Source organism: Aquarana catesbeiana, linkage group LG04 (genome assembly GCF_042186555.1).
Source record: "Aquarana catesbeiana isolate 2022-GZ linkage group LG04, ASM4218655v1, whole genome shotgun sequence".
NCBI lineage: Eukaryota > Metazoa > Chordata > Amphibia > Anura > Ranidae > Aquarana > Aquarana catesbeiana.
In genome coordinates this window covers 23,716,849-23,738,408 of record NC_133327.1, presented here as the reverse complement: position 1 = coordinate 23,738,408, position 21,560 = coordinate 23,716,849, and the positions used below count along the sequence as shown (strand labels likewise).

The following is a 21,560-nucleotide window of genomic DNA, read 5'->3' as shown; positions in this document are numbered from 1 at the left end:
TCTTCATTGGATTCAAATACAAATCAGTGTACAAAACTCTAAAATACAAAGATACCAGCTGACCATGGAAATTAATCAGACTTATTGACCATTTCCATGAGGTCACCAAGCTTCAATTCATCATGGCTATGTGGGATTTTCATTGCAGGCCCCATAATAGAGTGATACATATATTTTCGCAGTGATTGTAATAAAGATGGTGTTGACATTAGTACGGTATGTATGTTATCATGGATTGGAGATTGGAGTGCATGCAAATAAAAAAAGCAACATACAAGGAGGAAGTTCAGGAAATTTGATGTTTCATGTTAGTGGTAAACAGAAAGTAAGTTGAGAGATTAGAGGTAACTGAGAGAAAGTAGGGAGGGGAGAATAATGGAGTAAGAGGTAGGAAAGAAAGAGAAAAGGGAGGGGGGAGAAGAGAGAAAGAAGGGGTTAAATCAACAGGCCGTATCATGGCCAGGAAGCCCAGAGACATGTAGTGAAACACTTTCTGAGCTTCATTGCGCTCAAGAATTATCTTATTCTCAGTTTCAGTGTTCATAGTTGGAAACAGAGGTGACTCACGAAGCCACACTGTACCAATAACAATTTGAAAAACTGAGCAAAGTCCTAAAACATTACGAGGAATGGTGGGACCCAGCCATTTCCTTTTTGCGCTGTTGAGTATTGGGTTTAGGTTAGGAATAAGCTAAATCTGAGAACCTTTTCATGGTATCCAGTGTAATAGTCATCAGGTTTTTTTATTGATCAAGGTTCAATGTAAGTGAGTTTTTACCTTCCAAAATATCCAGTAAAGGAGATTTCAGAGCAGTGGCACCCCCCCCCCCCCCGCCCCTGCTATCCATGCATCTGGCCGCCGATCTACATACAGGGCTATGGATTCCAATTGGGGGGGGGGGGTTGAAGCACATGATTAGAGCCAGAGGCTCTAATAGGCTACAAAAAAGGGTGGGCTCAGGGTGCAGGGCACTGCGCCCCGAGCCCACCCAGTTGTGTTACAACAGCAGATGAATATTCGCTATTTTCACGCTAACTCTCCTCCCCGCCAATCAGAAAGTGGGTCATTAGACCCATTTCCCGATTGGCCAAAAACATCAGGAGATTCTATTGAACATTAGCACCTATGAGGAGGAGAGAGGAGAGGCACCGCGAAAGCCTCCGTGCTGGAGATGAGAACGTCACAGCCCGCCGCCCATCACCCGCCACCTAGATCGGGTCCACCGTGCTGGAGCAGAGGACCCCGGAGCCGCAGCCCGCCACCTAGATGGGGTAAGTGCTGTACCGATCGGCAGACAGAGTGGGGGGGGGGTAGTGCTGCCACCAGCTGCCTGGGGGGGGAGTCGGGTGGTTGTTTGGTGCCCCCCCAAAAAATAGAACCACTAGTCGCCACTGTTTCAGGGTGGTTTATTTGTTTATTAGAAATTAATATAAAGCTAATTTAGCCTAGTGTTTGAGAAATTTTTGGTTTGCCTAGTAAAACTTCTACTATGTCTGCGCAGACTACGAACCAGCGCTGTCTATATTCATAAGTAAACTCTGATCCATAGTCTTAGTATCTTGGTGCACCACCACCAACATGGAACATTGTTCCTTCCTGTCCACAGTTACAAAAGCAAGGGGGATATTATGGCGCAAACGTGATCTGTGAGGGAATGAGGTATGAGCAAAGAAAAATTTTATATAATTTCTCCAAAACTATGATGAAGTAAACTTTCTGCTGTTTTTCCCAGCGTAGCATTTAATGCAGGGGTCTCAAACTGACGGCCCTCAAGCTGTTGCGGAACTACAAGTCCCATCATGCCTCTGCCTGTGGTCATTCTTGTAACTGTCAGCTTTGCAATGCATCATGGGACTTTTGTAGTTCTGCAACAGCTGGTGGGCTGTCAGTTTGAGACCCCTGATTTAATGTGTTTTGGGGTGCTTTAGAGACACAAGGCTGTGAGGATAGGGCCAAATGTTGAGACAGAAGGTACAGAGTTCTCTTCCAAAATTTAGCTCTATTTGGATGTGAGGGGGTCAGTTGATTTCATGGCAAAGGGAATCGGGAAGGAGAAGAGGTGCCATAAGGCATACGTGTTGACAGTAGCACTAGCAAACGTGAGAATAACAGAGGAAATTGTTTATTTTAGTTAAACATGTATAAAATAAATGTACTGATTTTATCAGTAACATCTACAGTGGGTGTTTGGTAGTCCTTTGATCCAGGTCAGATTCCTTTTATTAAAAATCAACTTCTGAACCACAAATCCCCCCTCTCCACATGACAAGTGCAGCAGGGCGGCCTAGTACCTCAAACGCATATTGCACTACCTCCAGCCAGTGGTACATCCTTGATACGCAGTACTCCTTGGTATGGTTGCTTGTTCCACGAACCAATTGTTTCTGGTTTAAAAGTGTGTAGGTAGTCTACTGGTGGATCGAAACTTGTCAGCCTGTAAGATTGAAACATGATGCACTTCCAGCAGTATGATACAGCACCTGCTAAATCTTTGTTGTCATCTATAATCTTTGATGTCTAGAATATTTTACACTGATCGACTGTCGGCTGTTCCTTTCTGGTCTCAGTAGGATAATGCAACATTTGGGAAGAAAGATGAAGCTTAGCAGTCCAGCACTTGAAGCCAAGATAGCAAATATCTGAACAGCCACTGTGTACTTGCCACTGGTGCTAAGATAGGCCGGGATGAAGGAGATCCAGACACAACAGAAGACCAGCATACTGAAGGTGATCAATTTGGCCTCATTGAAGCTTCCAGGTAGGTTTCTTGCCAGGAAAGCCACTAGAAAGCTTATCATTGCCAAGAAGCCCATGAACCCCAGAGACATGTAGTGAAACACTTTCTGACCTTCATTGCACTCAAGAATTATTTTATTGTTTTCTGTTTCAGTGTTCATAGTTGGAAACGGAGGTGACCTATTAAGCCACACTGAACATATAGCAATCTGTAAAACCGAACAAAGTCCTACAACAATACGAGGAATGGTGGGACCCAGCCATTTCCTTAATGGGCTGTTCAGCTGGGTAGCTTTGAAGGCCAGGATCACCATGATTGTCTTAGCCAGTACTGAGGAGATACTAACAGAGAAGATGACACTAAAGATGGTTTGTCTTAGGAGGCAGGTGACAGTGGATGGTTTACCAATAAACACCAGACAGCAGAGGAAGCAGATAATGAGTGACACCAGCAGGATGTAACTCAATTCCCTGTTGGTGGCTTTAATCACAGGCGTGTCTTTGAACCTAATAAATATCAATAGGATGCAAAGTGCCAGGATGGAGGACCCAGTGGCTATCAGTACTAGTATAATTCCCAGTGGTTCTTGATAAGAAAGGAACTCTATAATCTTCGGGATGCATCTGTTCCGTTCTTCATTTGACCATTGATCTCCTGGGCATCGGAGACATTCAGCAGCATCTGGAATGAAACACATTTTACTGTTCCCATACTTTTTTGGGCTTATTCACATACATAAACATCCATCTCTTTCTGTGCTCAGTTTGCACACTAAACCCTTGAAATAATTTCCTTGCAGTATGCAGGTTCCTCAAAGCCTTGGGTGCTCTAATATGTAAATAGTGACTTTGGGAGTTGAGCTGTGGCATAGACACTCCTACCTCTGCCATTTTACTTTTGTTTACTTAGGATGGCCATTATACAGTAGTTAATGACCAATATTCATGTGCTAGAGGTGGGATAGTAGTTGAGGCTATTCTGTATGATAGAATGCCTTGGATTTTGAGGCACTGGCAATGTATCTGATGGTCTGTGCACCCATCTCTATGTGTCTCAAGTCAGCAGTCACCCTACTAGGTTTAATCACTTCAGCTCTTGCACCTTATAGATCAGAGAAATTTTACATTTCTGGGCCTATTTATTTGGTAATAACTTTGTCATTACTAAAAGAGGAACAAAACTCTGGAATCTGTACCCAAAAAAGACAGACGGAAGGCAAAGGACTAGTCACAAGTATTGCTTGTGGTTTCCCTGCAGATAAAGTCCTTCTAAACCCTCAGTTTAAATTGCCTAAATACATTACTGGTGCGTCAAAAGAAAAGGTGTGCAAATCTTAGTTGGTTTTCCTTCACCCACAGCCTTAGTAGAAAATCCTGTCCCCTGCCAGCATTTTTCAGAGTGGGACCCTTGCTCTCTGTATGGAAGCAGTGAGCACATACAGGGGTCCCCATCCAAGTCAGATCTCTAGCTCTGCAATCAGAAAAGGTCATGCTTCACGCTGATTGGCGAGCTATAGGGTGCGTGTCAGACCTCTGCAGAGAGATCAGTACTTCCCCTTTGAAAGCAAGGGTCCACCGTGCAACATGTGCACTGTTGACTCCCTGAACCCTATTTTAATGATCATGGTTTTGGTAGTGGGTGCCCAACAAACTGATATAGATCATGACGGCCACATGACCAAAAATCTTAAGCCATGTAGTGTGCATAGAATCCTGAAAATGTTTCCAGCTTGGCGTCTTGAGCTTAAAAAGATGAGCACTAATGACCAAACCTATTAGCAGAAATCACATGACCAATGCAATGGAAGTTTGACATTTGTCATTTCCTTTAATCTGCTTTACTAGGTTTTTTCATCTTGTTTAAAATACAGTTAAATTGTATTTGAACCATAGGTCCCCTTTAAATTTTAAATCAGATTTTAAGTGAGTATTAGAAAAAATGTCATGAAGCCTGAACAATTCTATAGTGGACATCCAACATCTATCCAAGATGAAGGAGTTTTTTCTTTATTCGACGGTTACTTTAACAAGATGGATTTAAAAACCAGATGTCAGCTATAATAGCATTTCTAATAGATTGATCTTATTATACCATTTACATTGACTCTAAAGCCGGCCATTCACGAGTAGAATTTTGTTTAACAAAATTGATTTTAGAACATTCTTTTTATTTTCTAATAGTTAATAGGATAAATTTGATGATTGTTTTTAACTGTTGTAATGAAAAGAATCGGAAGAACAGGATGGAATTTTTTTTTTCGAACAAACAAAAATAAATCAGTGTATGCAATTTCCCGTAAAAAATTGTTATTCACTCCAAAATCGAATGTTAAAAGTAAATTACATTTTGAAGTACTATTGAATGACATTTGCCAAGTCACTGTAGGTATCCCCTACAGGTACTGGTATAAGAACATTTGTATGAAAATCTACTACTGTATGGGCATTCTATTTTTTGTTCTTTTTTTTTAATGTTCTGCTGAAAATAAAGCCATAAATACCCTCACAGACTTGTTCCTTATCTAATGATAAAACATTTTTAAAAGTGAACTCACCAGTCCTGTTTGAAATGTCTCCTGCAGAACACAAGACACAGTCGAAGCAGCAGGATGGTTGTCCCTGTCTGGTGACCCTCCTGTATCCGGGAGGACAACTGTCACTGCAATATGAGGGGGGGACCTGCAGACATGGAAAACACCACATAGACTAAATTACTGATAGAGGTGTTAGAGACCTTGGGTGATCTGCACATATATCCCCAGAGGATATTTACCAAGTGATTTATTGGGTACATCTCTAGCTTAAACCATATGAATGTCAAGTGTACCTGCAGTGTTTTTGCTTTCGATAAATGATTTTGTATTCACCATGCCTTTAAACTTGCTAAAAAAAATTGGCCCCTGGAGAGCCAATTCTCTAGCACAGCACCCTTCCTCCTTGCACATCATCTAGCACATCAGCCCTCGTCTCTTCTGGGAGTGTCTAATTACTATTTGTGCTGGCCCAGCTCCTCTGCCTTTCCCTTCATTTTCATGGAACAGGTCAGAGGTTTCCTAAATTCTCAACTTGAGGATCCGAGGTTCCCTAAAGTCCTAGCTTGAGGATCCAAGGTCCCCTAAAGTCTCCTCTTGAGGGTCAGAGGTCACATAAAGGCTCAGTTTGAGGGCTAATTGGCCTTCCATGTGCTGGTGCCTGTATAGTTGCATGTCCAAAGCCTTGTGGCAGCACCAGTAGCTTGACACCAATGATCTTTTTAGCTGAGGGTCAGAGATCCAAGGTCCCTAAAGTCTCCTCTTAAGGGTCAGAGGTCACTTAAAGGCTCAGTTTGAGTGTCATAGGTCTCCTAAAGTCAAAACTTGATGGTCAGAGGTCTCCTAAAATCTCAGCTTGAGGGTCAGGGGTACATAAGGTCTCCTTCTAAAGGATCAGAGGTCTCCTCTAGCCTCATTTTGAGGGTTTTTCTCACTAACCACCAATGTAAGCAGCATTCATCCCACTGACCATCGATGTAAGGGGCATTTTTCTTAAAGATTAGCAACATTAGGAGCATTCATCCCACTAACCACCAATGTAAGGAGCATTCCTCCCACAGACCACCAATGTAAGAAACATTCTTCCCACTGATCATTAATGTAAGGGACAGTCTTCCCACTGACCACCAATGTGGTCTGCTTAAGGGTCAGAGGTCTCAACTTGAGGATCCGAGGTTCCCTAAAGTCCTAGCTTGAGGATCCAAGGTCCCCTAAAGTCTCCTCTTGAGGGTCATAGGTCACATAAAGGCTCAGTTTGAGGGCTAATTGGCCTTCCATGTGCCGGTGCCTGTATAGTTGCAGGTCCAAAGCCTTGTGGCAGCACCAGTAGCTTGACACCAATGATCTTTTAAGCTGAGGGTCAGAGATCTCTAAAGTTCCAGCTTGAGGATCCAAGGTCCCTAAAGTTACATAGTAGGTGAGGTTGAAAAAATACACAAGTCCATCAAGTCCAACCTATGTGTTTGGTTATGTGTCAGTATTACATTATATATCCCTGTATGTTGCGGTCATTCAGGTGCTTATCTAATAGTTTCTTGAAGCTATCAATGCTCCCCGCTGAGACCGCTGCCTGTGGAAGGGAATTCCACATCCTTGCCACTTTTACAGTAAAGAACCCTCTAAAGTCTCCTCTTGAGGGTCAGAGGTCACTTAAAGGCTTAGTTTGAGGGTTATAGGTCTCCTAAAGTCAAAACCTGTTGGTCAGACGTCCTCTAAAATCTCAGCTTGAGGGTCAGGGGTATCCTAAGGTCTTCTCCTGAGGGTCAGAGGTCTCCTCAAGCAGCATTCATCCCACTGACAATCAGTGTAAAGGATATTCTTCTTAAAGACCAGCAACTTTAGGAGCATTCCACCCACTGACTATCAATGTAAGGAGAATTCTTTCTACTGTCTGCCAATGTAAGGAGCATTCTGCCCTCTGACCACAAATGGAAGGGGTATTCTCCTGATGATTCCTAATGGACTAATCTTAGCAGGGGTACCCTTAGAATTATGTTAAAGGTTCCTCTAGAGTAAAACGATTGAGAAAAGACTGATATAGAGTGCTACTCAAGTAACGGCACCGAATGTGCAGAGGTTGCTAACATCGCATCCATTATGGTGGTGCTCAGTAGTCTCAGAGCTTTTGGATGTCTATAGGTTTAAAAGGTAAATTAAATGCATAAAATATGTTAAATGCACATGTAACCAGAAGAAAGAATTTTTGTTGAAGTTAATGGTCTGGTGACTAGACTATACTATGAATTTCTGAATATAATATATTATTAATTCTGAAGGGCATTCACACCTGCAGTGCTTGAAAATGTCTGGAGTAATTAAGCATTATTAACCTCTTGCCAACCAGCGCACAACAATGTATGTCGGCGCAATGGCAGGGCTGCGCAAATGGGCGTACCTGTATGTCCCCTTTAAGATGCGGCTTAGTGGGCACGCGCGCCCGCAGCGTACTCCGTGACCGTGCCCGGGGGTTCCTCGGACTCGATGTCTGCTGGGGGCCAGCGATCGTGACACGGAGCGACAGAACGGGGAGATGCAAACAAGGCATTTCCCTGTTCTGCCTAGCACCATGACAGGGAGCTACTGCTCCCTGTCATCGGGAGCAGTGATCTCTGTCATGTTGTAGTAAGCCCATCCCCCCCACAGTTAGAATCACTCCCTAGGACACACTTAACCCCTTGATCGCCCCCTAGTGTTTAACCCCTTCCCTGCCAGTGTCATTTACACAGTAATCAGTGCATTTTTATAGCACTGATCGCTGTATAAATGACAATGGTCCCAAAATGGTGTCAGAAGTGTCCGATGTGTCCGCCATAATGTCGCAGTCATGATAAAAATCACAGATCACCGCCATTACTAAAAAAAAATAAATAAAAATGCCATAAATCTATTCCCTATTTTGTAGACACTATAACTTTTGCGCAAACCAATCAATATACGCTTATTGCGATTTTTTTTTTTACCAAAATATGTAGAAGAATACATATCGGCCTAAACTGAGAAAGAAATTTGTTTTTTTATATATTTTTTAGGGATATTTATTATAGCAAAAAGTAAAAAATATTGCTCTTTTTTCAAAATTGTCGCTCTTTTTTGTTTATAGCGCAAAAAATAAAAAAGAGGTGATCAAATACCACCAAAAGAAAGCTCTATTTCTGGGGAAAAAAGACGTCAATTTTGTTTGGGTGCAACATTGCACAACCGCGCAATTGTCAGTTAAAGCGTCGCAGTGCCATATCGCAAAAAGTGCTCTGGTCAGGAAGGGGGTAAATTCTTCCGGGGCTGAAGTGGTTAAAGTGAACATGTCACTATGCCAATTTGGGAACAGGTTTCCTTTAATAAAATCTGATGAATGTCTTTTAAAGGTAAATTCACCTTTGTACATAGGTAAGTGTGTCCTAAGGAAAGCTCACTAAAGCCCACCTCTCAACCCCTAAAACAGTACTTTGGCCTAGTGGATGATCACTAGATCTAAGCACTGTCACATGACAGAGTAAGGTCACCTCTCCCTTTGAGCTCCAACACCAGCCCATGGTGGGTATTTTAATGGTGGCCATGATGGAGGTAGTAGTGGCAGAGGATCACTGAAAACGTAAGTGTAAAATGGTTGGGGTGGAGAGGAGCATTGCATCATGGATGGAAGTCTCATGCCTTCCTATACCTGAAGGCACCTAGTGGACCCTGCACGTCATATACCGGCCTTAAAACATTTGGAAGAGGTAAATATTGAAAACAAAAAGTATAAAATACATGTGGGGGGGGGGGGGGGGGGGGTTAAGGTCAAAGCCTGCAATTGGCCCTAATGGAGTTTCCTTGTGAGTTAGGCAACTATTGTACATATACAACTGCCACTATAGTTTATTGAAAGGCCCATTTTCACCATTATGGATGTGCTGGGCTGTGAGTTTTAAGCTTTAAGGACATTGGGCTGGCCATACACCAGTAGAATTCCATTTGAACGGTCTTATGGAAGTTTGAAAATTAAAAAAAAAATAAAAAAATTTGTATACATTTGAATCTTGAATCCCACGAAAAAAAAGTGGGCACAGTAAGGCTGCAGATGGGCACAGTAAGACTGCAGATGGGCACAGTAAGACTGCAGATGGGCACAGTGAGGCTGCATTGATGCACAGTGAGGCTGCATTGATGTGCATTGATGAGGATGAAATGGGCACAGTGAGACTGCAGATGGGCACAGTGAGACTGCATTGATAGCACAGTAAGGCTGCATTGATGGTCACAGAGAGGCCGCATTGATGGGCACTGATAAGGCTGAAATGGGCACAGTGAGGCTGCATTGATGGCACAGTGAGGCTGCATTAATGGGCACTGATCAGGCTGCAGATGGGCACAGTGAGGCTGCATTGATGGGCACTGGTGAGGCTGCATTGATCTCTTGTATCATGTCTGCAGCCTCTGACCATCTCTTGTATCATGTCTAATATATTCACATTTTGTTCATAGCTTTGGTGGTAATAAATTAGAGCTAATACAATCCCATCTATTTTTTTTACTAGTGGTGGAAAGCACAACTTGTAACCAGTGGTTTTGTCTGGTAAACAGAGATATTTGAGACCCTTGTTATTTGATGGGTTTGCCGTAGAAGTCCTGAGGAACCTCTTGACCTAGCAGAATGCCAAGAAGGTGCTCTTAACAGCCCACCTAGGAAAGACTTATCTGACTGGGAAAATGAAACAAGCACTGGAACCCTCATAGTAGTTAGTCACATTCAAATGGATGTCTTCTGCAATGTTGAAGGTGTTCATAGCTTCTCCAAGCCACTGCTTCAAGAGGTGGATTGGAGAAGCTACAAAATATCTTCAACAAGTCCAGTTGATTAACATTTACTAGATATACCATGACCTGGAGAAGTGAGAACCTTCACAGACATTGGAACTCGAATAAAGACCAGCAATCCAAGAACAAGAATGTTTCTCAAAATGTATCTAAAGCCAAAACTTTCTTATGTTTTTTTTTTTTATAGAATAGAGAAGAGTTACAACCTTTTTATTGCTGTCTGTCATCCTCAGGAGAGATTTGGCCTCTGTCTTTGTCCTGGTGACAATTGTTACTGGGACTGAAAGTGTGGGGAAATCCAAAATTTTATAGCTGTCAACACAACCGGAGGTGACATCTTCCAATGAAGACACCTGTGGCACTAACTGGCTAAGAGGGGTTTTCCCCTCATTTTGGAGACATTTCCTCTCACCTCCTGCAGTATATCTAGAGAGAGACTTGAAGAAAAATTTTCCTAACCGGACACAGAAAAAAGAAAGTAGAGAAAAAACCTGATATTGCTAATAAATACTCTATACTCTGTCCAAAATTTAAATAAAAAGTTCTAGCTCTGGATATGCTTTAAAGGGACACTTCTGACCTGCTCCAGCATTATTTTCCAGAGGTCAGTGAGTATTATTAATTCTTACCTGGGAAAATTGCTCATTCCACAGAATGTTGCTAGTGTTAATATCGATCACATGACCTGACTTTGCCTCAGGGTTAAATGATCCAACAGTCAGCATTTGGAATTCTTCTTTAAGAATCTGGATGGTCACAATGTCATACGATGCAGAAACATCTCCATTGGCGTCAAAAGTGATGGTGTCCCCAGATGGGGAGCGGAAAGGGGTTTTCTGTAGAGAATGCAGGACCTGTGGATCCATCAAAGAAAAAAATGTAAATGTTCTTCTGTTCTATGAGGTTCTCAAAGTCATTGGAACTCTTGAAGAATTCATTATATCTGGATTGTGTTGAGGACCATTAGAGCTAGGCTGCATATGACTCATCGATTGGTATGTGGTTCCATGTGTCTAGCAATTCATGGAGCATTCATGAAAAATTCACGCTACATATACTAAACATGCCTGTCTAAATCTTCTAAACTACTTCTATGAATAAAGTGTATTTCCATATACAATGGTTATAGAAAAGCCCAAGGAATCAGCTTGGGTGAGGACATCGTTGGATCCTTGGACAGGTAAGTGTTCTAAGTGTTTTATTTAAAGTCCACAGCTACAGTATTTGTAGTTGCTGACTTTAATTTTTTTTTTTTTTACATTCCAGATACATCAAAACAAAAGGTGTGCAAATCTTACAGTTGCTTTTCTTTAGAGTAGAAATGTCTGTCCCCCTTCAGTGTGCTGTAGAGAAGGATGCTTGCTCTTTGTGTGGAAGTCTCTCTGCAGAGCTCTGACATCCCCTGCTTCATTAGTGTTGAGATCTCCAAAAAGCAGGGAGCACAAGCTTTACTGAATGGAGAACTCTAGCTCTGCCTCAAAACATGTGTATACTGCTGCAGAGAGACCACTGCTTCCACCCAGGGAGCAAAGGTCCAGTTGCATTCTTCATAATGTAAATAAGTCCAGGAATAGGGCTGCATCATAAAGCAGGTGTACAGAGATCCCACCACTGACCTCCTGAGAAATGTAAGAAATCATTGGGTAGTTGAACACTCCAACACCTACCACAAGCTGATATGTCAACTGATCCTTTATGTTTTTTGGATCACTACTCCATAAGATTACAAAGGCCACAGCCTAAATTTTGTTTGCAAAACTTGATAAGCCTAGCATTTGAGTATGCCTTCATCTTTACTGTCTACCTGCTCTGTTATCTATGTTGATGTTAGGACATTGTCTCATTAGTTTTACCTGCCAGGGCTGGGTACCACTGACATCAGCACAAATACGGTTTGCTGGTTGGCACTTGAGCAGCGCGTGAAGAGCATGGGCATAGGCATATATAGCCAGGTAGACGTGATATGTGTAGCTCAGGTCATAGATTTCAAATAATTCTGGGATTTTCATCCTCAGAGTTCCATCTTCAGTGCATGGTGACCCACCACTTGTAGACCTTTCTTTACCTTCCATTGTTCCTTCCCCAGACCAGCTGCAGTGAAATGCTGTTTCCCAGAAGGGTTTAATGAAGGGAAACGTAGAGTTTGAAGCTGGATGTAGATTTTGAAGGAAGGACTCAAAGCCTGGCATAGGTCTTGTTTTGGGCATTAGGCCTACAGTCCCGTTAAGAACTTTCCATGCCTTCCTGGAGAAAAGGCCAGGAGTGATTGTAAAGGAAACAGAAGAAATGAAAATCTTCCCAATCACACCATCATCAAACAAGGCATCGAGCAACGCCATCACATGAGGCTCGGTGCTGTGGAGGATAATTACGTTGGCTGAACTTTGTTTTACGATTCCCACCACCCTCAGGACTTGTTTCCTGGAGTAGCTCAGGTGGATTTTTTCAACAAAGGCCACACAGCTTCCACTTTTCTCTATCTCAGCCCTGATCACCCTCCCACCCTGCTCACCCACATCATTGTCCACTATTAGCATTCCAACCCAAGTCCAACCAAACAGGTTAACAAGTCGTGAGAGGGCAATGTTTTGAAACATGTTACTGGAAACTGTGCGCATGAAAGATGGAAAGTTCACCTTGTCGCTCAAGGATGATGAAGAGGCCCCATGGCTGATCTGTAAGGTAAGAATGCAGAGTCATTAAAGTAGATTTTATGACCGACTGAATCGTTTATTAAAGCTTTGAATGTTTTTTTCAGCAATCTTTGGGCCAGTCCAGTGACATCACGTGTTCTCCTTGCCCTTTTCTTCCTCTGGTAGTGGGTGAATTTCTAAAGCTGTAGAGTAGACCATCTGGGCACGAGTCCATCCACTAAAACCAACCATCGGGCACTTTTCTTTCCAATGACACCCACAATGGCGCACTACTCCTCCCACTGACACCATCAAAAGGGTACACTTCCTCCCATTGACACCAATGATGGGGCAAAATTCTTTCCATTGACACCAACAATGGGACACTATTTCTTCCACTGACACCAACGATGGGGCACTAGTCCCCCCACTGACACCAAAGACAGGGCATTGTTTAATCCCACTGGATGCCAGGACATTTTCTACTCCCACAGGCCCTAGTCTGGCCCTCTAAAGGACAGTAGTCGGGCCCTTTGTTTGGAAAGTTTGGTGACCCCTGATGAAAATGGGCTTTAAAATATTCCATGAACATTGTTAGCTTTTGGGACACAAAAAGTCATGCGGCCAAAACATTTTGGCAAAGCATTAGCCGACCATCCTTGTAAAAGTGTCAACTTTATTGGGTGTCAAATCCAACAGTATTGAGCCATATGTTCTTGACTCCAATCAATGCTAAACCTTTTAAAATTGTAATCCACTGAATGATCCCACTATGAAAACAATTAAAATTGGCAGTGATGCATTTATTTATGGTCCAAGTGACTGGAATCTGCTTCTGACTTTCCTTGGGCTTGTGTGTTAAAGTCAACATAACTAAAGCTTTACAGTCACCAAGACTTCAGAGGACAGACCTGATATAACTAGGAGGGAAGAGGGCATAAAACATTACTCAAATTACCAAATTACTTGTATTTTTAGCTTACATATATGAACAATGCCCCACCTATGTGTCAGTGGGAGGAATTGTGCCTCATTGTTGGTGTCAGTGGGAGGGATTGTGCCCTATTATTAGTGTCACTGGGAGGATTCATGCCCCATCATTGGTGTCATTGAGCCCAATTGTTGGTGTCATTGGGAGGAATTGTACCCCGTTGTTGGTGTAATTGGGAGGAGTTGTGCCCTACTGGTATTCAAGGGAAAAACGATGCCCCAATCGATGGTGTCAGTGTGTGGAATAGTGACCCGTCATTGGTGTCTGAGAGGAATTGAGCCCCATCATTGGTGTCATTAGGTCCAATTATTTGTGTCATTGGGTCATTAGGAGAAATTGTGCCCCATCATTGGTGTCATTAGGCCCGATTGTTGGTTTCATTTTGTCATTAGGTGGGATTGTGTCCCATCGTTGGTGTCATTGGGAGGAATTCAGCCCCTCGCTGGGGGGGACCACTGCTCTATATCAAACCCTATTATTATACAGGATTTATATAGCGCTGACAGTTTACGCAGCGCTTTACAACATGAGGGTAGACAGTACAATTACAATACAATTTATTAAGTAGGAAGCAGATAGCCCTGCTCGTTAGTGAGGGTCAAGGGATACAAGAGGTATTAACTGTGGGGCATGGACTGATGGAGAAAATTAATGTGCAGTTGTTAGGTGGGGGGGGGGGGACAGAGTAGAAGATAGTCATACAGATTGAGGTAGAGAGTTCCAGAGGATGGGGGAGGCTCTGGAGTACCTTATACCTTTCTTCTATAACCATTCCTAACCTCTGTAGAACTATCCCTCTATATCAAACCTTATATTTATCTTCTATGACCATTTCTCCCGTCTGGAAAAATATTCCTTGATTCCAAACTGCATACCTTTCTTATATGACTATTCCTCGCCTGACGAACACTATCCCTCTATGTCACATATTATACCTTCCTTCTATGAGCATTCCTCACCTCTGGAGCACTATTCCTCTATATTAAACTTATACCTTTCTTCTATGACTATTCCCCACTTTTGGAACACTATCACTCTATATCACATCTTATACCTTCCTTCTATGACTATTCCTCTCCTTTGGAACGCTATTCCTCTATATCTCGCTTGTATTTTTCTCTGAACGTTCCTCCACCTCTAAAACACTATCCAAATGATACACACTATATTGCCCAAAGTATTGGGACACCTGCCTTTACACGCACATGAACTTTAATGGCATCCCAGTCTTAGTCCGTAGGGTTCAATATTGAGTTGGCCCACCCTTTGCAGCTATAACAGCTTCAACTCTTCTGGGAAGGCTGTCCACAAGGTTTTGGAGTGTGTCTATGGGAATGTTTGACCATTCCTCCAGAAGCGCATTTGTGAGGTCAGGCACTGATGTTGGATGAGAAGGCCTGGCTCGCAGTCTCCACTCTAATTCATCCCAAAGGTGTTCTATCGGGTTCAGGTCAGTCAAGTTTATCCACCCCAAACTCGCTCATTCTTATCTTTATGGAAGAATAAAGTCCCAAATAAATCAGTCCTATTATGCAGAAAAAGTCTTGGCTAGGTTTCAGAAATCCACTGTGACAGTGTAGTGTGCCAAAACACTCACCAGAAAGTGAAAATAAAATAGCCTTGAAAATCCAAAATATTCCACAGTGCTCCTTAGTGGTGGAATCCCTTCACCATTCTATGCACTCACCAGAAGTAAAGCCTTTAAAGTGGAAGTCCATGCAAAAGCTAAAATCCCTGCATCTATAGACACCACCGATCTAACACTAACCCATCTATCCCTGTAAAGAAAAAATGAGTATACATACCTTTTTTGAGCTCGACCCGACCCGATCTCCAGCGGCGGAAGCTCTGCAGAGGACACGATGAACAACGGCTGTAAATTGAATGTGAAGTGATGTCTTTCATAGACTTACTATGGAGCTTCTGTTGTCGCCTGTGTCCTCTGCACCCGCCTACACAGAAAAGCCGCGGCTGACAGCTCAGCGGGGGATCCGGTCAGATGGGGTCGGAGCAGCTTCCAAAAAGGTATGTATACTCATTTTTTCTTTACAGGGATAGATAGGTTAGTGTTAGATCAGTGGTGTCTATAGATGTGGGGAATTTAGTTTTTGCATGGACTTCCACTTTAAGAGCCTTGTACCAATATCCTGGAGCTTGGCATCATTGCATTCCAAGTGGTAGATAATAGGGGAAAACCTATCCATATAGATAGGCGGATCCCTTGAGAACGTGCTTGCAAATGCGACGGGAGGGGCCGACACGCTGACATCATTGCCGCCATGCCCTTGTGTTGGGGGCGATAGCCATCTTTTGTAAGTTTCTGTTTTTTGGCCATGTTCTGTTTTTATGTGCTGCAGCAACTTGTTTTAATAAATATCTACCACTCTGAATTGGATGATGCCAAGCTCCAGGATTTTGATCCAAGGCTCTTAAAGGCTTTACTTCTGGTGAGTGCATAGAATGGTGAAGGGATTCCACCACTAAGGAGCACTGTGCAATATTTTGGATTTTCAAGGCTATTTTATTTTCACTTTCTGGTGAGTGTTTTGTCACACTACACTGTCACCGTGGATTTCTGGAACCTACCCAAGACTTTTCCTGCATAATAAGACTGATTTATTTGGGACTTTATTCTTTCACTTTGGAATTTCACTAGATATATTCTTTTTAGTGCTGCATTTTGGTTGTTATTGGATTGCTTTTTGTAGGTTGTATGTTCACCTTTATGAGTGCTAGCTGCTTTTTTTACCTTTGACTAGCGCTCACTTTCCGTATTGTTGCCATGTCTTTATGGACCTTGCTTTGTGCACTGGTCTAAATCATTTGGTGGAGGGGGGATTAAGGTATGGGGGTGTTTTTTAGGGGTTGGGCTTGGCCCCTTAGTTCCAGTGAAGGGAACTCTTAAGGTGTACCATCAGCATACTAAGACATTTTGGACAATTTCATGCTCCCTACTTTGTGGGAACAGTTTGAGGATGGCCCCTTCCTGTTCTAAAATGACTGCGCACCAGTGTGCAAAGCAAGGTCCATAAAGACACGGATGAGCGAGTTTGGGGTGGAGGAACTTGTCTGGCTTGCACAGAGTCCTGACCTCAACCCGATAGAACACCTTTGGGATGAATTAGAGCGGAGACTGCGAGCCAGGCCTTTTCATCCAACATCAGTGCCTGACCTCATAAATGCACTTCTGGAAGAATGGTCAAACATTCCCATAGACACACTCCTAAACCTTGTGGACAGCCTTCGCAGAAGTATTGAAGCTTCTATAGCTGCAAAGGGTGGGCCAGTTTAATATTGAACCCTATGGACTAAGACTGGGATGCCATTAAAGTTCATGTGTGTGTAAAGGCAGGCATCTCAATACTTTGGACAATATACTGTATATCATACCTCATAACCTTCTTTGACCGTTATTAACTTTGGAACCTTATTCCTCTCAAACCTTCTACCACTCTCTGATGTTTCTCACCTCTGGAACACTATTCCTTTTAATTACACCATATTCCTTTCTTTGAGCATTCCTTAAGTCTGGAAAGTTCTCCCTTTGTATCACTGCTCATACTTTTCTCTGAATGTTCCTCATCTCTGGAACACTATTCCTCTATATCACACCATATACCTCACTTTGTTCACTTTTAGAAAGCTATCCTTCTATATCACCCCTTGTACCTTTCTCTGATTTTTTTCACTTCTGGAACACTATCCCTCAATATCACACCTTCCACTCTGCTAGTACTGTCCTCTTCTGGAACACCATAAATATATTTCACACCCTACTTCTTTCTTTGACCATTCTGCACATGGAGGACAGAGGTCCCAGGGAAGGGACCTGATATAACTGTTATTAAAAAGTTACGAGAGAAGAGGGTATAAAAAAATTGCTTATTCTACATATTGCTTTTTAAATCTATTTTTAACTTTACTCTATGTTTACAACTTAAGTTGAATACCTGTGGATAATGAAGGACTCCTAGGATCCTGGCAATGGGAAGAGACAGAGCTGATGCCATATCTCCAACTATCCCAACCATGGCAGAGGTCCTGTGGCAGTCGTAATGAGGTATAGGGTTTCCTACCCCTGACAAAAGAGACATAACCCCTCCTATGGCCCGGAGCTCTGACATACAAGACTCCAGGAGGCTGAAGCCAAGAGTGATGTTAGGCAGCAGGTCTGGAGAATTGTTAATTTCATCAACTGCAAACTTGAGGCCCAGAACATCCCGGTAATAACGAATGTGGAACCTGTGCAAGACACAGAGAGGAAACATAAGGTCATGTCTTTGCTCTCTTAACCCTCTTATATTTATGTGATTTAGCGATATTGCTCTTGTTGCTTCCCATTCCTCTGGAAATCCCTTCTCTTCTGTGACACTTTACAGCAGGGGTCTTCAAACTGCGGCCCTCCAGGTGTTCAGGAAATACAATTCCCATCATGCCTAGTCATGTCTGTGAATGTCAGAGTTTTACAATGCCTCATGGGATGTGTAGTTCTGCAACAGCTGGAGGGCCGTAGTTTGAGGATCCCTGCTTTACACCTTTGTAATGTTCACCTCTAGAATTCCACTCTCTGACACCTTATGAGAGCTCATCAACTATGGACCTTCTATATCAAACTGTATACCTTTCCTTCTATGACCATTCCTCACCTCTGGAACAATATCCCTCGATATGAAACTGTATACCTTTTTTCTATGACCATTGTCACTTATTGAACACTATCCCTCTATATCAAACCTTATACCTTTCTTATATGACCATTCCTCACCTCTGGAACATTAGCACTCCATATCAAACCTTAAACCTTTCTTATATGACTATTCCTCACCTGTCGAACACTATACCTCTATGTCACATCTTATATCTTTCTTCTATGAGCATTCCTCACCTCTGGAGCACTATTCCTCTATAATAAACGTATACCTTTCTTCTATGACTATTCCCCACTTCTGGAACACTATCCCTCTATACTGTATCAAACTTTATACCTTTCTTCTATGACCATTCCTCACTTCTGGGACACTATTCCTCCATACCAAATCTTACACCTTCCTTCTATGACCAGTCCTCATCTCTGAACACTATCCCTCCAAATTGCATCTTTATCTTTCTATAACCATTTTCCACCTCTGGAAAGTCATCACCCTATATTACATTATCTTTCTATATTACATCTATGCCATTCCGCTGAAACACTATCCCTTAGATTTTTCTCAGGATTTTTATATTATTATTATACAGGATTTATATAGCACCAACACTAGGGCAGACAGTACAGGTACAATACAATTCAATACAGGAGAAATCAGAGGGCCCTGCTCATGAGAGCTTAAAATCTAAGAGGGAGGGTCAAGTGATACAAAAGGTAATAAATGTGGGGGAAGAGCTGATGAAGAAAATGAAAGTACAGGTGTTAGGTAGAGGCAGGATAGGCTTCTCTGAAGAGAAAAGTTTTCAGGGATTGCCTAAAAGTGGATAGAGTTGGAGATAGTCGGACAAATTGGGGTAGGGAATTCCAGAGAATGGGAGAGGCTCGGGAGAAGTCTTGGAGGTGAGTATGGGAGGTGGTAACGAGGGAGCTAGATAGCAGGAGGTCTTGGGAGGAATGAAGAGGACGATTTGGTTGGTATTTAGAGACTAGATTAGTGATGTAGCTGGGGGCAGAGTTATGCATGGCTTTGTAATTTATTGTTAGTATGTTGAATTTAATTCATTGGGAGAGTGCCAGCCAATGGAGGGATTGGCAGAGAGGGGTATCAGATGCTGAGCAGTTTGTAAGGTGGATAACCTGGCAGCAGCAATCATGATGGACTCAAGGGGGATAGCCTATTTAAAGGTAAGCCAATGAGGAGGGAGTTGCAGTAGTCAAGGTGAGCGAATAACAGGGAGTGAATCAGGAGCTTTGTTGTCACATTGGTTAGGAAGGGACGTATTTTAGAGATGTTGCGGTGATTGAGGCGGCAAGTCCAGGATAACACCTAGCACCCTGGCATGCGGGGAAGGGTGGATGGTTGTGCCATTGCTCTTGACAGAGAAGTCAGGGGAAAGGCATGTGGGGGAGGAAATATTATGAGCTCGGTTTTGGACAAGTTGAGTTTGAGAAAGTGGTGTGACATCCAGACAGAAATGCCTGTTAGTAAATCAGTGATGCGTGAGAAGACTGAAGGAGTAAGCTGAGGGGTGGAAAGATAGATTTGTCAGCATAGAAATTTTATTGAAACAATGGGAGGCTATTAGGTGACCCAGGGAGGAGGTGTAGATTGAAAATAGGAGAGGTCAAAGAACAGAACCTTGGGGGACCCCGACGGAGAAAGGAAGAGGAGCGGAGGAAGTAGAATTGCATGTGACACTGAAGGTGTGGTGGCATAGGTAGGATGAGAGCCAGTGAAGAGCACAGTCACGGAGACCAAAGGAGTAAAGTTTTTTGAGGAGGAGGGGGTGGTCAAAGGCAGCTGAAAGGTCCAGAAGTAAGAGTACAGAATAGAGTCCATTGATTATCGCTATTAGCAAGTCATTTGTGAGTTTTAAAAGAGCAGTTTCTGTGGAGTGTTGAGGGAGAAATCCAGACTGAAGGGAGCCAAGAAGGTTATTCTTAATGAGGTGGTCACTCAGTTGGTTGTAGACTAGGCGTTCAAGGAGTTTAAAGGAAAAGGGGTGCAAGGAGATAGGGCGTAGATTATCAAGATTAGTAGGGTCCAAGGACGGCTTTTTAAGTATGGGGGTGAAAAGAAGGAGAGATTGAAGATGTGGGTTAGTGAGTGTATAATAGAGTCAGAGGGTGACCGCAGTGTTTGATTGGAGAGGTCTGTGTTGCAGGGTTGATTCCACGTACTTAGGAAATCAGAGCTGTGTTGTCATGTCAAAGAGGAAGGTAGAATATTTCTGGACCCTAAGCAGGTGTTTTTCTGTACTTGCAGCATGTTTAATCAAAGGAATAAAACTTGTACTTATGAGAGTTACTAAATATGTTGTTTTTTTTTTTTTTAATTATTACTTGACATACACTTTAAGATGAAAGTAATTATGCAAGAGCCTTATGCCGCATACAGACGAGCAGACTTCTCGTCGGACTGAACTCCGAAGGACTTTTCGACGGAGTTCCGACGAAACGGACTTGCCTACACACGATCCCACCAAAGTCCGATCGTTTCGAACGTGATGACGTACAACCGGACTACAAAAGGAAGTTCAATAGCCAGTAGCTGCCCTTGCGTTGTTTTAGGTCCGTCAGACTAGCATACGGACAAACGGTTTTTACGATAGAAATCAAGTCCATCAGAAAGATTTGAAACATTCTTTTTCTAAGGTCCGTCAGATTTTTCGACAGAAAAGGTCCGATGCAGCCCACACACGATCGGAATGTCCGACGGATTTGTTCCGTCAGACCTTTTTCTGCCGGAAAGTCCGGTCGTGTGTACGCGGCATAAGCCTTAGCTTTATACTGCTGTTTTTGTGGAGGATACTGTTGTCACTTACCCTTTACAGGAAAATGGCTTAGGCGGTTCTTGGAAGTTCATCAGCGGGAAATCATACCCAGAGTAGACCAAAAAAATTCCTCCGACCATGGCATCACCTGGCTGGGTAAAGGTGTCCATGTTCCATCCATTCAGCTTGCACCCGGGGGGTGTTTGTACTGCTGAGAGGGGGAGGAGCAGCAGAAGGAAGAAGAGGGTCTTCATAGATACCGGGGCTTGGTCCTCATTATAATGACCAGGGGTGATTTCCTTTAAGGAAGCCCTAGACAAGAAGTTAAGACTGAGATTTACATGAAGCAAATTATCTCTCAACAAAACTATTATTTTTTTTCAGTTTTTGATAGTGGAGAAGAGTCAGAATGTCTGTTTGAGTATGCCCAGTCTTTGGGTGAAATGCATCAG

At 42.8% G+C, this 21,560-nt stretch overlaps 1 protein-coding gene across 1 annotated transcript; it reads right to left on the bottom strand.

Moving 5' to 3' along the window:
• Window positions 1–1,013: 1,013 nt before the first annotated feature.
• On the bottom strand, window positions 1,014–21,403 carry LOC141141336 (extracellular calcium-sensing receptor-like). The gene is made up of 6 exons (XM_073629007.1): window positions 21,160–21,403; window positions 17,637–17,928; window positions 11,916–12,737; window positions 10,692–10,916; window positions 5,293–5,416; window positions 1,014–3,419 (listed from the first exon to the last, which is right to left on the bottom strand). The coding sequence occupies exons 1-6, from the start codon at window positions 21,360–21,362 to the stop codon at window positions 2,503–2,505; spliced, it is 2,583 nt and encodes an 860-aa protein (XP_073485108.1). The 5' UTR covers window positions 21,363–21,403; the 3' UTR covers window positions 1,014–2,502.
• Window positions 21,404–21,560: the final 157 nt, after the last annotated feature.

What these genes read in the sequence shown, in the direction of transcription:
- LOC141141336 (XM_073629007.1), bottom strand. Translation starts at nt 21,362, where the DNA reads ATGAAGACCCTCTTCTTCCTTCTGCTGCTCCTCCCCCTCTCAGCAGTA. An exon ending in GTGGTACCCAGCCCTGGCAG is followed by an intron (nt 10,917 to 11,915) that starts GTAAAACTAATG and finishes ATGGATCCACAG; the next exon opens with GTCCTGCATTCTCTACAGAA. An exon ending in GGAATGAGCAATTTTCCCAG is followed by an intron (nt 5,417 to 10,691) that starts GTAAGAATTAAT and finishes CCATGTCTGCAG; the next exon opens with GTCCCCCCCTCATATTGCAG.